At 38.5% G+C, this 16,472-nt stretch overlaps 1 protein-coding gene across 1 annotated transcript in view; it reads right to left on the bottom strand.

Annotated features, from left to right (window-relative positions):
* Window positions 1-6,532: 6,532 nt before the first annotated feature.
* Window positions 6,533-16,472, bottom strand: part of GAS2 (growth arrest specific 2) — a 122,902-nt gene continuing 112,962 nt past the window's right edge. The window contains exon 7 of the mRNA XM_003781188.2: window positions 6,533-7,742. Coding sequence (XP_003781236.1) covers window positions 7,524-7,742 — 219 coding nt within the window. The 3' untranslated portion in view covers window positions 6,533-7,523. The remainder of the gene's footprint in view (window positions 7,743-16,472) is intronic.

Raw genomic sequence — 16,472 nt, 5'->3', positions numbered from 1 at the left:
TTCCCACAAGTTTGTTATAAATCCTGTATTGCCTTTTAGGAGTTTAAGTATACATTTTCTGTATAAAAATTGTCATGGACCATCTACATTTAACAAGACTTTATCTTTACTATATCTTAATTAGGAATTGGGTACGTGGTTAGAGAAACCTCAAGCATGCCTTCATCTCTTTGAAATTAGGAAGAGTAACAGAGCTAAAGTCTGTTTGGTCTCTTCATACACTCCTGGGATTACTAGGTGGACACGTTTATTTTCCTATAAATGATATTTTCTGTTTTATTTAAAGAAACAATACTATTATATAATAAAAGTTCTATCTGTCATCCTTGGTACCCCAGGACAATTGACATGAACTTTCTGAATTTTCATTTTTTTTCCTCCAAAAGTATGACTTATTTTCACTAATAAGACTTGTGCTATATCCTTAGAAGAAAAAAGTAACCCTTCCCTGTTTTTTAGTTCTGTTTTTCGTACTTTAGAGAATTTTTTTTTAATTTTTATATGGGAGTAATTTTAATGTAGCTCTGGTGTTTATAATCTTTCATTTCAATATACTAAGAAGGCACAAATGTTTGTTATTACATGGATAGCTTTTGAAGTGATTGAGTCAGGGCTATTAGCATCACTTGAGTCGTGTTCATTGTACCATTAGGAGGGTTTTGCCCTTCTTGTCCACCCTCCTCCCCCCTGCTTGATTTCTGGTTGGCATGTATTTCCCTCTGTACACATGTGTGTTCCTCAGTTACAGTTTATTAGAGTGTCCATGTGGTGGATTTCCCATTCTTGCAATACTTCACTGAGGATGGTGGTCTCTGGTTCCATCCAAATTGCTGCAAAAGGGATTAGTTCATCCTTTTATGGCTGAGTAGTACTCCATTGCATACATATACCACACGTTGTTAATCCACTCATGAATTGCTGGGACCTGGGGTTGATTCCACATCTTTGCAATTGTGAACTGTGCTACAATAAACATGCAAGTACAGATGTCTTTTTGATGACTTCTTTTCCTTGGGTAATGGGATTGCTAGATTGAGTGGTAGGTCTACTTGTCATTCTTTGAGAAATTTAATAATTTTACATAAATAGATCAGTAAGAGGTAGGTAGACATGCCTGCCTATCTGTGTTGAGATTTAAAGTATATTTCTATAATATCTTCTCCAGGCAGTCAAATTCTTTTAACTACTATATATGCTTTAAGCTCATTCAAATATGGTATTGTGGCCTTTTTTTTTCCTTTTTAATTTTCTGGAAAACCAATACACAAAGCATTTGTGCATAGAGCGGACTTTGAAGAAGTTTTCTGAAGGGAAGTTTGTGTTTCAGTAACATACTTTGTTTCTTACTTGACATGGCTTTGTGTTACCCCGTTCTCCTTTTAGTTATGCTTTATCTTGCAAATATTGCCTCTGAGTGTTAACACTGTGGTATTAGAACTGGATATTCATAAATTCCCAGAGCTGGATGTGATTCTTTTGTTATATCCTGAATTGCACTGGCTATTTTTATAGCACTGCACTTGATTTATGTTGAGATTTTAGATAATGTCCTATAGTTATAAAAACAGGATTGAGCTATTCTTTGCAAGTACTTCAAACTTATCTAAAATAGAAGTAATTAATTTTGCACACAGCCTGGATATCCCTAGGCTATGTCTCTAAAACTTATCCTCTCATGTAAATCAGAAGTCAAGGAGTTAGCCTAATCTCCTGTTTTTTTTTTTTTTTTTTTTTACCTAACTCCTAATATGCCCTTATCTCTTTCTACATTTGTTAGATGTAGATAGATTATAATTAGCAGACATGTTTACAGTAGGTTGCGAGAGTACCAACCATTCCATTAGCAGAAAATTCTTAAATAGATATACAAAAACTTATAAAACTAATAGTTATTTTGGCAAGTTTGCAGAATACAAAATAAGTATATGAAAGTCAAATCCATTTCTATATGCAAACAGTGAGCAGTCAAAAATGAAAATAAAGTTTCAGAGTATAAAATAAATATAATAAAAAATGGGAAAAATAAATAAAAACTCTGGATATAAAACCCCACACAACATTGCCAAGGTGAGACATTGCATGTTCATGGATTGAAAGACTGGATATTTTTAATATTCCAGTTATCAAATTGAACAATATATTCAGGGCAAAATCCCAGCAGTCCTTTTTTAGAGAAACTGATAATATAATCCTTAAATTTATATGGAAATATAAGATTTAGAATAGCTAGAAGAATTCTGAAGAAAGAAGAAAAACGGGGTTTATACACCTGATTGCAAAATTCACAGTAGTTTAGGTAGTGTGGCATTGCCTAAGAACAGATAACCTATCAATGAAACAATTGAATAATCAGAAATTTTACATTTTGGACATAATTGATAAGGAAATATTTCCAACAAATGCTACCGGGAAAACTGAATTTCCACATGCCAATAAAATTAAACTTTACTCCATACACAAAAACTCACTCAAACTTATATTAAAATGTAAGGGCTATAACCATGAACCTTCTAGATGAAAACAGGAAAAATTCTTTATGACTTAGAGGTAGGCAAAGATTTCTTAGATATGGCACCAACAACATGATTCATAAAGGAAAAATCATAAATTGAACTTCCTAAAAATTTAAAACTTTTGTACTTCAAAAGAACTATCAAAAGTGAAAAGGCAAATAAATAAATAAAGAAAAGTGAAAAGGCAGGCCAGGTACAGTGGCTCACGCCTGTAATCCCAGCACTCTGGGAGGCTGAGGCAAGTGGATTGCCCAAGATTAGGAGTTCTGAGCGAGAGCAAGACCCTATCTTTAAAAAAAAAAAAAAAAATAGCCAGATGTGTGTGGGGTGCCTGTAGTCCCAGCTACTTCGGAGGCTGAGGCAAGGGGATCACATAAGCCCAGGAGTTCGAGGTTGCTGTGAGCGGTGACGTGTGACGTCTGACGTCACAGCACCCTCCTGAGGGTTATAAAGTGAGACTGTCTTCAAAAAAACCAAAACAAACAAACAAAAAAAAAGTGAAAAGGAAGACTATGGACTAGGAATATAGTTGCAAGTGGCTTATATTCAGGGTATATAGAACTTCTACAACTTAAAGCAATCCAATTAAAAATACACAAAAGATTTGAATAGTATTTTGCCAAAGAAACTATAGAACCAGCATTACTACTTAGGTGCTTAGCATCATTAGTCATTAGGAAAATGCAAATTAAAACCAGAAATGTATCAATCCATTTTCTCTCCAGTGGCCATAATTGATAAAAGTGGCAATAACTCTCTTTGGTAAGGGTATGGCAAACCTGGAAATACACGGCTGGTGGGAAGAGGAAATGTACAACCATTTTGAAGATGGTTGGCTATTTCTGAAAATGGTGAACCTAATGTCCCCAAAGACCTAAACTATAACTTAAATTACTGTTAAAGAAGGTAAACACATGGTCTTATGTATAGTGATGCAGTACAGCAGTTGGGTCATTAATCTAAATACTTCAAGGTTCATTCCAACTCTCAGCTTTCAAGATCCTTTTCGCACATGGATATGTCAACACTAGAGATCATTGCAAGAACACTGTGCATCTGAAACCATGAGTTTCAGACTTGTGTTTAACGTCAATGTTTAACTTTGGTGAAAATGAGCCAGTGCTGTCACCTGTGAAATCAGAGGATTTGATATAATTTTTAATCTTTCCACTTTTGATTTTCTGTGAATCAGGGTCTGACCACTTTTACTCCACTCTGATGGAATCATGGAATATCAGAATTTTAAGAAATAATGGCATTGGAATTAGAGCCATTAACTGAGCTTAGGAAGTTACTTAAAGCTGCTAAGGCCTTACGGCCCTTACGTGGATAGAGAGATCTTAAGATTTCGTAACTTTGATTACCATGAAGAAACTTTGCACTTTAGGGATAGAGTTGATCATTTTCCTTCTTTATAGGTCTAGAAAAACTGATTTTCGTGCTCTGAGAGATAGTCAATGCTTTGGAAAAAGTATGAGGACAAAACATGACCCAAAGAGGGGAAGCTGAGAAAAGAAATTAATCATAAACTAGATTTCGTTTACACACCCAGTGTTTAAGTGTTCCTTTTTGTAACAGCTTGATGAAGTCGACATCCAGTCATTATTAATCTTTTACTGTGAAAAAGTATCCAGTGTTCATGAGGCAGGCCTTGCATCTTGGATAGTTTTTAAAACAAAGTTCTTATGCTTCAGGGATTCAAGAAGCTTTACCGTCTGTCCTGTCTGGATGACACAGGAATCACCCACACTTATATCAGAAGAAACTTAATATGATAGCATGGAGGGGGGGGTAACTTCAGAATTAGCCTCACCTGCCCAGTGTGTCAATCTCACTCCTGACTGGGGCCTTTTCACTGTTCACTTCCTTGGACTTCCATGTTAGGGTGCTTCCTCTCTCTTCATAACCAGATTTCCGGACTAAGATTTTAATTCTTTATTCATTCATTATGAGACCCCCCCCCACTCCCCATTACCCTTCCTTGGATTTCTCAAGCTGAGAATAAGGTGACCTATTCCACTTCAGTCTACTGCCTGCCCGGTCTTCAACAAGGAGGCAATGAGTGGGCCCAGCTCAGTGCTGGTCAGCTGGTAGCTAGACCCAAACATCAGTGGTGGCCACGTTCTTAGCAACACTTAAAACACCATCTTATTACAGACCTGATAGAACCATCCTAATCCTCCCTTCCCTGTCTAAAATACAGCCACGTCCTAACCCCTGGAACCTGTGAATATGTTGTCTTACACGGCAAAGTGTATTTTGGAGATTTGGACACATTAAAGATCTTAAAGTGGATTGTCCTGCTGGACCCTATCTAATCATACACTCCTTAAAGGTAGAAAACTTTTCCAACTTGTGTTCATAGAAAGAGCTGTGAAGAAGGAAGGGTTAGAAAGAGCCCATATTACTGGTTTTTAATATGGAGGGAGTAGGATGACCAGACTTCCCGCTTTTTAACAGTTCGTCCTGCATCCCACGGTGTTTTAAAAAAGTCCCGATTTTTGGAAAGAATGCACGACAAGCTAGGGAACAGTGGTAGAATGGGAAGGGAATGTATAGTTTTCAGCTGCCATGTGGCTATTTTGTCAGGATATGAGTTTTATATTATTTCTGTTAATTTTATGTTAAACTGTAATAATAACAAATAATTGTTGAGAAGTGTTTATTGAGAACTACTTATTAAAGTTTGCATTGTTGTCAGGTCCTGCCCTGCCCCGTCCCCTGCCCCACCCCTGCCCCGCCCCGCAGCCATGTTGTCCTGCTTTACCAATGTTAAAAGCTGGTCACCCTAGGAGGGACACAAAACTTGATAGTGAAGGGACGCAGGTGGCTGCTAGAAGGTAGAAGAGTTGAGGAAAATAATTCTTTACTAGACTCTCCAGAAGGGGAACACAGCCTTGATGACACTTTTATTTTAGCCCAAGGAGATCATGCTGGACTTCTGACTGCAGAGTTATATGATAATGTGTACTGATTAAGCTGCCAAGTTTGTGGCAATTTAAGGCAGCGATAGATAACCAATGAAATACAGAGAATTATGGTTAAGCTTCACTTTTTTGAACAAAATTAATGAAATTAATTTTTTGGTATGTTTATGGAAAAAATTTAAACACAGGAGAAAGGTTTGTTGGAAATACTGTTAATTATTATACAGAGAAATTGTGTTAATATTAGTTTGGTAAAAGACACAAAAAGATGTAATCATTCCATGTTGTATTTTAAAAGATATTAGATATTAAAGTACAGGTGACTTTATCACCAACAAAAATTTTTAGGTTTTATTAATGTTTTAGTTTTCATTGACTTTTTTTTCTGAATGCTTATCACCACTTCCAACACTATAAAATTATACCATGTCTGTTATTTTAAAACTTCCCTGTAGGCTGGGCACCCTGGCTCAAGCCTGTACTCCTAGAACTCTGGGAGGCTCAGGTGGGTAGATTGCGTGAGCTCACCAGTTCAAGACCAGCCTGAGTAAGAGTGAGAACCTGTCTTTACTAAAAATAGAAAAATGAGCTAGTCATTGTGGTGAGTGCCTGTAGTACTCACTACTCAGGAGGCTGAGGCCGGAGGATCACTTGAGCCCAAGAGTTTGAGGTTGCTGTGAGCTATGACACCATAGCACTCTACCCAGGGCAACATAGTGAGACTCTGTCTTAAAAAAAAGAAAAAACAAAACTTATCAGTAAACAGGTTGTATAATGCTTTGACTAAATCTGCCATTTGGTAGAAATTAGAAACTGCAAGAAAGATAGACTTTCATTCATGCTGAAAATGAAGAAATGAAAAATTAATTCTGCTTATAGTTTAATAGTTTTTGTACTCAGGGCAGCACTTTAAGGTACTACCTAGGATAAAAACTTAACCCTCTGCTAGGGAGGGCAAACACCACCACCACTCACTCCCCAAACATAGAAGACCTGTAGAATAACCATGATCTGACTTCTTATAACTCACAGGAAAAGCCCTCCTTTGAACTTTAACTTTGTTTCAGATGAGCCATTGATGGAAAGACAACAAACATTTTTTTAAATTTTATCTTTTTAATTCTCGAATCAGCGAGGACAATATTTTGCTGTTTATTGATACAAAACAGCCATGTCCCAGGTATACAAGGATATACGTAAGTCTGTAACATCATGAGCTACAGTGGATTTACTACACAGCATAGCAAAATAGGATTAACTAAAGAAATACATCAATAAGAAAATGCTTTAAAATAACATGAAATCAATGAACATTTGGCTGTACAATTTACTTGTCAAAATATAAACGTGTGTCAGCTTACGTACGGGAATTACACTACGTCATTCTAAACACAGCCAACGCTGCGGAATGTTTCAAATTGTTCATAAGCTACTCTCTACGGGGCTGTCCTGAAAACTTCCAAAAGTACCCCAGAGATTTGGTCATAGATAAGCAATAAGCTTTTAAGGCAATCTTCCAAGTGAATGTAAACTTTTCTGAAGTGACCTTTCCGGTAAGGAATTCCTGCTGCTACGACTCTGGATTTGGTTGTGGTGCAGTTTGACATTTTACGTAGCACATTGTCACACTAATTGTCATTTCGTAAAAAACAGCTTAAAAATTCTGCAATTATAAAAATGTCTGGGGTGCTTTTACTCGTGGACATAAAGCAGGCACTTTCTTTGGACTTATCTGCAACTCCTAAGTGTTTTCTCCTAATATGTTTTTCTCTTTAGCTAGAATGGTGTTCCTACAGTGTTGGCGTTCTAAACACCGTGTGCACGTATTGAGAAGGAATAATTTGCTTATAATCTGTCTAATTTAAATCTTAGTTCAGAATTTCTCTTAACAGGTCGTATTCTACGGAAGCATTAAAAATAAATAGTGCTACTCTTTGGAACCATTTTCAACATGTGGACACTTTTTCTCTGTCTGTTACCCTTTTTTTCCAAGGCAGTTTTCAGAGCGTGTGGACTAAACTGACTACAGTGGAGAGGCGGATACAGGCCATTCTGAGAGTCCCCTTGCAGTAACCAATTAGTTTCACTTAATCTCCTTCTTAGCCTTATAATTTGCGGAGACCACCAGGTAATTATCTGGATTCATGTCCTTGAGCGTTGGAGATTTGCTCTGGATGGGGGATGTTTTGCCATCCACACGGGAGATCTGCAGCATTCGGCAGGGGTCATGTTTTAACAAATACCCTGCAAAAGTTTCCCATCCTCCTCCCACACGGACCATGACATGCTTATTGTGCAGCATCTGAAATGAAAGAAGAGATAGAGTGTGAAATGCTGAGAATTCTTACCGTACCCTGAATCATCTCTCAGTTCTAGTGAAACTCGTGTTTTGGTCTCACGCCCCGTTGTTTTTTTCTACTTGGAGCACAGCGTCGGAGTTAGCACGCAGCTTATGAAAGAAGCCTTGTTTTTCTCGATGGAAGTGGAAGTGGGTGAACATTCTGAGCATCCAGCATCCGTGCAGAATTCTTTTATGTAATGGGTCTGGATGCCTCTTCCTGACATCTGATGTGCCCTGACAGCCCTCACCGCTCCCCCCAGTTCCTGCCCACTGATTCCTCTTGGTGCTTATCCTTCCCACCAGGACTTAAAGATCACGGAAAGGTCAGCTATTGAATTAGCACGTTAACAGTCACACCAATATTCAAAAGGAAATAGAAAATTCAAAGAAATTGAAATCTCCCCCAGTCATTGTCTGAGTCCTTTAAGGCAAGGTGTTCTCCAGCAGCCAAGCATTTGTTTTTCTTTACTCTTACTCTTCTCAATTACTTTAGAATAACAGCTTAAAAAAAAAATGAAAGGAAAAAAACTTACCTCCAGGCCCAGGAGCCATCTAGAGCTCCAGGTTTAAGAAAGGAAGAACGCACGAGTAAAATATCAGTGTGGTAGAGGGTCAGCAGGGAAAGCCAAAGCATGTGACCCCGGCTTCCCTTAAACATCAGAAAGTGTAAGATTAAGGGGGAATGTCACACCATGACTAAAGACACTGTTGACCCCTCTCCTGCCTATAATTATGTGCACACATACAGGCAGTGTAATGTCGAGAAGGGAATATAATTTTGAGAGGGAGTCTGGGAAGACAGAGCCTACAAAATCTATTAGAAGTCCTCTAGCTGTGTGTCAGTTTGACCCCTGGTCTTTTTGACTCCCATCCCCTGGGGATGACTTGTGATCTTACTGCTCTCATGTAAGATCAGTTCTGGTGAAACTCCATGAAAGTTTGGATCCTTTTTCCTATATGCCTGTATCCGCAAGTTTTGGCGTGTGAGTTTAGGAGTTTCACTATAGACTCAATTGAAGAAACTCTCATTTATATGGTTGCCATGAAGCTGTTTTTAAAATAGGATAATGTGAAAGGTACATGTGAAAATTAATTAAATGTAATAACAATAACTATTAGACTCAATAATTAAATTAAATTAGAAGTAGCTCTAGTGGTTTTCTCATTTAGAATATTAGATTTTAAAATAGAAGTGGCCTTTCAGCTAGAAGTCTTTAAAGATATTTTAGAATCAGAATCTACTCACTGGTCTTGTATGTGGCTGGCACCTGTGTCTCAAGCGGCCAAGGTGCCAGCCACATACACAAGAGCTAGCGGGTTCAAATCCAGCCCGGGCCTGCCAAACAACAATGACAACTGCAACCAAAAAATATCCGGGCATTGTAGCAGGCGCCTGTGGTCCTAGCTACTTGGGAGGCTGAGGCAAGAGAATCACATAAGCCCAGGAGTTGGAGGTTGCTGTGAGCTACGATGCCATAGCACTCTACCCAGGGGGACAGCTTGAGGCTCTGTCTCAAAAAAAAAAAAAAAAAATCTACTCATTAGATAAAATCTCAAGGAGAACACCTATAAAACAGATACAAAGAGTTAGTATTTAGCTAGTAATGATTTTAACTTTCCTTGTCACTGAGTTCTTGTGGGACAGGGGAGGATACTGAGGACCCAGATTTCTGGGCTCCAGGGTATTGCTTCTCTCATAACAGTTATAGAATAAAATCTTAAAGAATAACATCTACAGGAGATTTTGTAATCCATCTGCACATTTCCATTCCCATGAGTTTCTGCTTCTCTCCTGCCTATTTAGAAGTCACTGGGATAGAACTGGACACACATTTCAATGAGCAGTGTCCAAAGCACACTTTGCGTCTTTCTCCCACTTTGCCTATTGTTGAAATTGGGGCACCTCCCAGCTCTGCACATCACAGAGCTGCTGCCTCCGGACGTTCTGAATGTCCCTGGCAGAGCGCCTGAGGTCACTGGATTGCTTGTGAGCACCGGCTATTTAGGCCAGAAAGAAGTGCTGGTCAGAATGGTTTTTTTTTTTTTTTTTTATTAAATGATAGCTCTATACATTAATGCAAACAGGGGGTACAGTGTAGTGTTTTCACATACATTTTGAAACACTTTCATCAAGCTGGTTCACATAAATTTCATGTAATTTGCATAGTCATTGTGTCAAAACATTTACATTCTATTTCTAGAAAAGTTCACTTGTACCCTTGTTAGACAGAAATATAGGTGATCTTTCCAGTTAACCTCCCACATGGTTTTTAAACAAGGCTGGGAAACAGCGACGGAAACACTTTTCAGCCCGGTATGTACCAATCATTTAGCACATGTTCTGCTCACAGATTTCCTAATGCATCTCCAGGCCCATGCAAAGTGGATCCAACATGAGACAGCTCACACTGAAGGTGAGTAGCCTAGGAATTAAATTTCTGCCCACTCCTCTTCCACTTCCTTCCTACCCTGGATATTGATCTCAGTCCAATATTATACCACAGTCAATAGCTGAAGACTAGCAGAAAATACTTTTCAACGTATCTAGGGTCACTGTTAAGCCTTGGTAAGTGGAGGCTAATGGACACAATTGTATTTTTGAGAGTGGCTTCCCTCTTAGTAATCTGGCTTTATAGGTGAAAGTTCACTTAATAAGCGCTACAGCCAGAGAAGGCATATGTATTTTTCCTGAGCTCTAAAAGCTTTGCTGACTGATCATGTGTGAATGCCTGAGAGGGAGAGGGAGCTGTTGTTTTCTCATCTTGAAATCTGAATCTGGAGTTTCCCTGTGAGTATTTCATCCTTTGCCTTTGATTACAGTTCTCTTGGTGATCACTGGGGAGATATTTTCCTCCAAAGGTATAAGCTGACCATCCCCCAGGTATACTTACATTTAAATAAAAAAATCACAAAAGTAGAAAGAGTGTTTTCCCTTTTAGAAACAGATACAACTTCCTATAAAACATTTTTATCTGGTCTCCTGGAGACACAGCTTCAGATGGACACCTTAAGAATTGGGACCCTGCTAATACTAAAATCCCATTATCAGGTGAAGATTATCCTTTCTCCTGAAGGATTCCTATTAGGTCTCATCCTGGAAAGGTTTGTTTGGTTCGCCTAATAATTGCAAAGACAGGTTTTTGTTTTCCTCTCCTCTTTCCTATGACCCAGTAACAGCTCTGAAGCTTGGGTCATTTTAAATTCTCAGAACTATTAAATATTTCTCTCTCACTTTGGAGCCAGGCTGTTTAAATTTTCTATTCCTCATTTATATTAAAAATTAAAAAAAAAATACACACCTAAATTCTCTAACACCTTTCCCTGAGTGCTTATTTGACAAAGGCCTGAGCACCGTGATCCATGTACAAATGTCTTCATCCATAATACTTAAAACAAACCAAAAAACCGTCTCCATCTTCAAAGAAAAATATTGAATTCACATTGAAAAGGGGTAATTGTGGAATCCATTACCTTTCCTCCTGCCTTATTTTGGCTACTCTTGGGAGCTGGGAGAGTTTTAGGTTGGTATTAGTTTTCCACGGCAAACCTTAGAAATAATACATCCCCTAATGCCTTGTGAGACAGGTGGCTAAGGATGAGGATATACTCAAGAAGACAGACTTTTCAATTCTGAAACATTCTTGCTCAAATCTCAGACATGAGATGAGTAACCTATAATTTGCAAAGAGAAGCTGTTGGTCAAACGTGACAATTGGATTAAGGGATTAAAGCATTAGGGTCATGCCCAAGACAACAAGTGTTCACAAGGATGCAGAGAGAGGGAACCCTTACGTACAGTCTGTACACGTGTAAATTAGTTGAACCATTATGGAAAATGATATGAAAATTCTTCAAAATATAATAGCAAGATAATATGATCCACCAATTCCAATACTGGCTATATATCCAAGGAAATGAAATTAGTACCCTGGTGAGAGATAACTGTACTCCCATGGTTACTGCAGCATTAATGACAATAGCCAAGACACGGAATCAACCTCAGTGTTCACCAGTGGATAAATCAATAAAGAGAATGTGCTATGTATACTCAACAGAATATCATTCAGCCATAAAAATAAAAAAAGAAATCCTTTTGTTTGCAACAGCATGGGTGAAATAGGCTCGATACAGAAGGACAAATATTATTTGATCTGTCTCACAGATTTAATCTGTAAAAGTTGATCTCGTAGAAGTAGAGAGAAGAATAGTGGTTACACAAGACTGCAAAGTTGGTGGGGGGAGGAGCTGGGGAAACATTGGTCAAGGGCTATAATTAAAGTTCTATGGAAGGAATACATTCAAGAGATCTGCTGCACAGCATGGTAAGTATAGTTAAGACAGATACACTGTTTTTTAAAAAAATGCAAAGCACAGATGTTACATATTCTTGCAACAAAATGATAATTATGAGAGTGAATACATTCATTGATTAGCTGCATTTAACCCTTCCACAAGGTGTGTACCCTTCAAATCACTGCGTGGTACAGGATGAATGCATACAATTTTATCTGTCAATTTAAAAATAAATGAATAAATAAATAGAAGACAATCCATGTATGAAGTCCTTAAAAAAAGACATTAGGGTCTTAGACGGTTATAATGCTGATAATAGAGATTTAAATTCCAAGCTTTTTTGTCTTATGTTATTTTATTTTGGTATGTGCATCGTCTCAGAAACAAAGATAATTTAATAGCCACCCATCTCCATAAACAAAATCCCTACCCTTTAATGTAAAGACAAATTAACCTGCTATAAACCAAGTTATTCTTAACTCTGCCCGCCCTTCCCCATAACACCTACATTACAATGAGCTCTTACAGCAGGGCTGCTGAGCTCGGTTAGAAGGCAGATGACATACTTGATCCAAGAACTCATTCCATCTGAAGAGTTAGTGGCATTAGACCAATTGCAGTTAATCCATCATCCATTTACTTGTTTTGCTAACTCTATTTGCTTTTCCTCTCTCTGTTCTCAAATGCATTACCCGTTCCTACCCTCGTCAGCCGACCGATGCCTCTACCTCCATCTTCACGCATCCTCTCTCTTGGTACAGCTACAGGCAGCTGATGTGTCTGAAACCATATTTAGGGCTTTCCTTACCTTTTCACCTCAGAAAAAGTCCCCCTGTCCAAGGTCAATTCTTCCCACTAAGCTCCAATCCCCATTAACTCCCACTCTTGCTCTCAGGCCTTGTCCTTAACATTTGAGCCTCTTGGTAGTTAAGTTTGTAATTCAGATCATCACTTCTAACTTAATTACAATACAACCCACAGTACACAATGTTTCCGCCCGCTACCTCTTAACTGATGATACAGGAAAGGGAACCAGATGGCTTCTAAAGGTATCAAATCCAGCGGAAGATCCTCAATCTTTATCTTTCCTGATCACCCTCCCAAGCGGAGTATCTGAGGGTATGGAGCACTCCTTCGTGAAAGCCCCTTCCTCCTCGATGACCCGTGACCAGCCTCTCTCGCCTGGCTGCCAGCCACCTCCCTCATTATTCTCCCCCTGCCTCCTTCACAGCTTCCATTTCTCCTACGTTAGGTCCAAAGGATTCTGTCCTTTCTGTCCTTTAACTCTAGTCCTTGCCTCTTCCCCATGGTCAAACATCACTTCCATCTGGGGAAATTTCCACGGCCAGCTCCCTCCCCAGATGAGTGAACTCCTCCTGACTGTGTGATGTTTACTTTACACTTGATTTCACTGTTGCATGCACCTTGCTACATTTTAATCGCTGATTCATGGCTATGCCCCTTTTCGTAATATGTGAACTCTCTGGAAAGAGAGATGATACATTTCTCATTTTGGAATCTCACACCTTGCAGACTCGGAACAGTGTCAATACTGTAATCATGTGCTCCCTGCCACTTCTACAGGTGCCTGGACTTTGCCTAACCTATGATGTTATTATCAGAATTGCTTCAATTTTATAGATAGAAAAACCAATGCTCCTAGACATTAAGCACTAGTAGAAAAAGAAAAAAAAATTACTATAGTTACATTAATTATAAGGGATTAATAAAAAAGAAGAAGAAAAAAAGTAAGCAACTTGAAGAAGAGTGCACGGCCCATCTTTCCTTCCATTACATCATACCCTCATGTTATAGAGTGTGCCCAGATTTAGGATTTCACACAGGCTTAGCTACTCACCAGCCATAATTTAGTACAGGCAAGACATCATTAATATAAGAAATTGTAGTTAAGTAGCTTAAGCGGAGCAACTGTACTCATTTAAAAGGATTGATACTGCTACGTTCTAAGAAGCCCTAAATAAACATTAAATTTAATTTCAGAAGATTATCCTTTAGGGGTCCTAATTATTTCAAAAAATAATTTCAAGTGTTAAGTAGCAGGACAGAATCCATTCAATCCAGCAAGGTATCTGTTGGCATCTGTAGGGTCAGGCTTTGATGCCCTGTTCAATGTATTACCCTAGTGCTTCTTCATTGTGATGCTTCACCTGGTTAAACTTTGTGTTTTCCACTCAAAAAGGTAATGCTTTCTTGACAGGAAGCAACAATGCACATGTCAGTTGAGTGCGGTAGTGTATACTTAACAGGGGGAATATGGTCTCAGCCACACACGGGCAGGCCCTCTGCCACGGTGCAGTCATCACAGAGTGTGTTTACACAGCCTGCCTGGTGTAGCAGTCATCACAGAGTGTGTTTACACAGCCTGCCTGGTGTAGCAGCTCGCGCAGGCTCTGATGCTGGGCTGAGTACTGCAGGCAAGTGTAGCACGATGACTGGTCTTTGTGTATCTAAACGTAAACATGGCACAGTAAATACCAGTGTTCTTTACTCACAGAGCCACCCTTATTGACTGAACTGTCATTCTGGGCCACAGGCCTGTATTTAATGTTGACTAGCTAGTCCTGTGCCGTTGGTTGCTATATTTCGTCTCAGGCTACACATTCCTCCCAACACTATTGGTTGCACAGTAGTAATTTCTGCATTTTAGGTCTTGGGGCTGTTACCGTTTCCTACAACTTGACTCTTTCCTCCCTGTGCCTCAAAGGGAAGGAGATCTGTTACTGACTTAGGCAACACTCCTCAATACTGAAAAGAAAAAAGAAAATTAAAAAAGATAGTAACCCAAATCTTATCTGAACATTTGGCCCAGGGGCCTTAATGAATTTTATAACCCTAACCAGGGTGTTGCAAACATTGCAAACATTTTCTTTCTACCTTTCTTTCTTTTTTGGGGGGGGGGAAGGGGCCGAGTCTCACTCTGTCACCCTGAGTAGAGTCCTGAGGCCTCATCTTAATTCACAGCAACCTCAACCTCTTGAGCTGAATATATCCTCTTGCCTCAGTCTCCCAAGTAGCTGGGACCGCAGGTACCTGCCACAACACCCTGCTAATTTTTCTATTTTTGGTAGAGACGGTGGCTCACTCATGCTCAGGCTGGTCTCAAACTCCTTAGCTCGAGTAATCCACCTGTCTCTGCCGTGATGAGTGGCTGGGGTTACAGGTGAGCCACCATGCCTGGCCTCTCTCTTTCTATCACTGACATACATCGCTCGTCCTGAGATAAGAATCGGTATGCCACAAAATTGCATTTTTAAAATAATTTCTCTCAGAAATAGGAGGAAACATTTCCAGATTAATCAAGAACATTTTATCCTATGAGTTTGTCTTATTATGATGCTTCATCACATGTTTTCTTAAAACGCCTCCTCATATGCATCAGTAAAAGTAAAATTTCTTCTTCAGGTGATAAAGTCATATACTATTACACACCTACGGTGTGCAAAGTAATCTACAATATTTCCTGTGGAAATAAAGAGGATACACCGAGGTCATTAGCAGTGGTCTTGTTTCACAGGCGTGTGGGCAGGAGAGGGTCACACAAACGCTCTACCAAAGCCAGGCTAGAAATCACATCCCCTTTATTCCCACTCTAGCATATGCCCTTGCAACTGAAGAGCTATATTATTGCTAATATTATTATTCTAAAAATTGATCAAATACTTAAAGGCAAGTGAATCGCCATAAGTGGGGTATATCATGTCAGATAAGTCACCATCTTTGTTTTACTAAACTGAATGTACATTCTGTGAGACTCCAGTGTGTTCAGCTCGTGCCCGCTTGGTCATATCTTAATTTTATTTTCCTTAACATTAAAGGGGAAAAAAAACTATCCATAGCTGATCAAGTTCCATAGCTTATCCAGATACTGAGTTCAGAGGGGAAAAAATAAGATGAAAAGAAGTAGGTTAATTCTCCTATATTAACTTAGTACACAATGGAAATCTCATAAATTATAGAAATAATCAATAATTTCTTCAAATCATGGGGCGGTCATTACAGCAGTAAGTGCTCTAGCAATCTGTTTCTTATATGCGATACCAGGATTTCAGAAAGAGTTTTTTAATTATTATTTGTTTGTTTTTCTTCTTCTAATGATGTGGTTTGGAGACTCAGGCTAGAATTACATTATGTGCAGTTAAGAACCTAAAGCTCAAAAGATTATTTTCTTCTTATTCTTGGGAACACTAATATTAATTAATGTTTAGAATTAATAGTTAATTATAATTATTAGAATAATAATTATATTCTTATATATTATTATATATTATATATAATTATTATAGCATAATATATTAATATTATATCATTCTATAATGATATTATTATATTATATCATATAATAAATAATTATTAGAATAATAATTGCTTAGAAATAGA

Source organism: Otolemur garnettii, unplaced genomic scaffold, assembly GCF_000181295.1.
Source record: "Otolemur garnettii isolate 467f Iridium unplaced genomic scaffold, OtoGar3 scaffold00001, whole genome shotgun sequence".
Lineage (NCBI taxonomy): Eukaryota > Metazoa > Chordata > Mammalia > Primates > Galagidae > Otolemur > Otolemur garnettii.
This window is presented reverse-complemented; position numbering and strand designations above follow the sequence as displayed.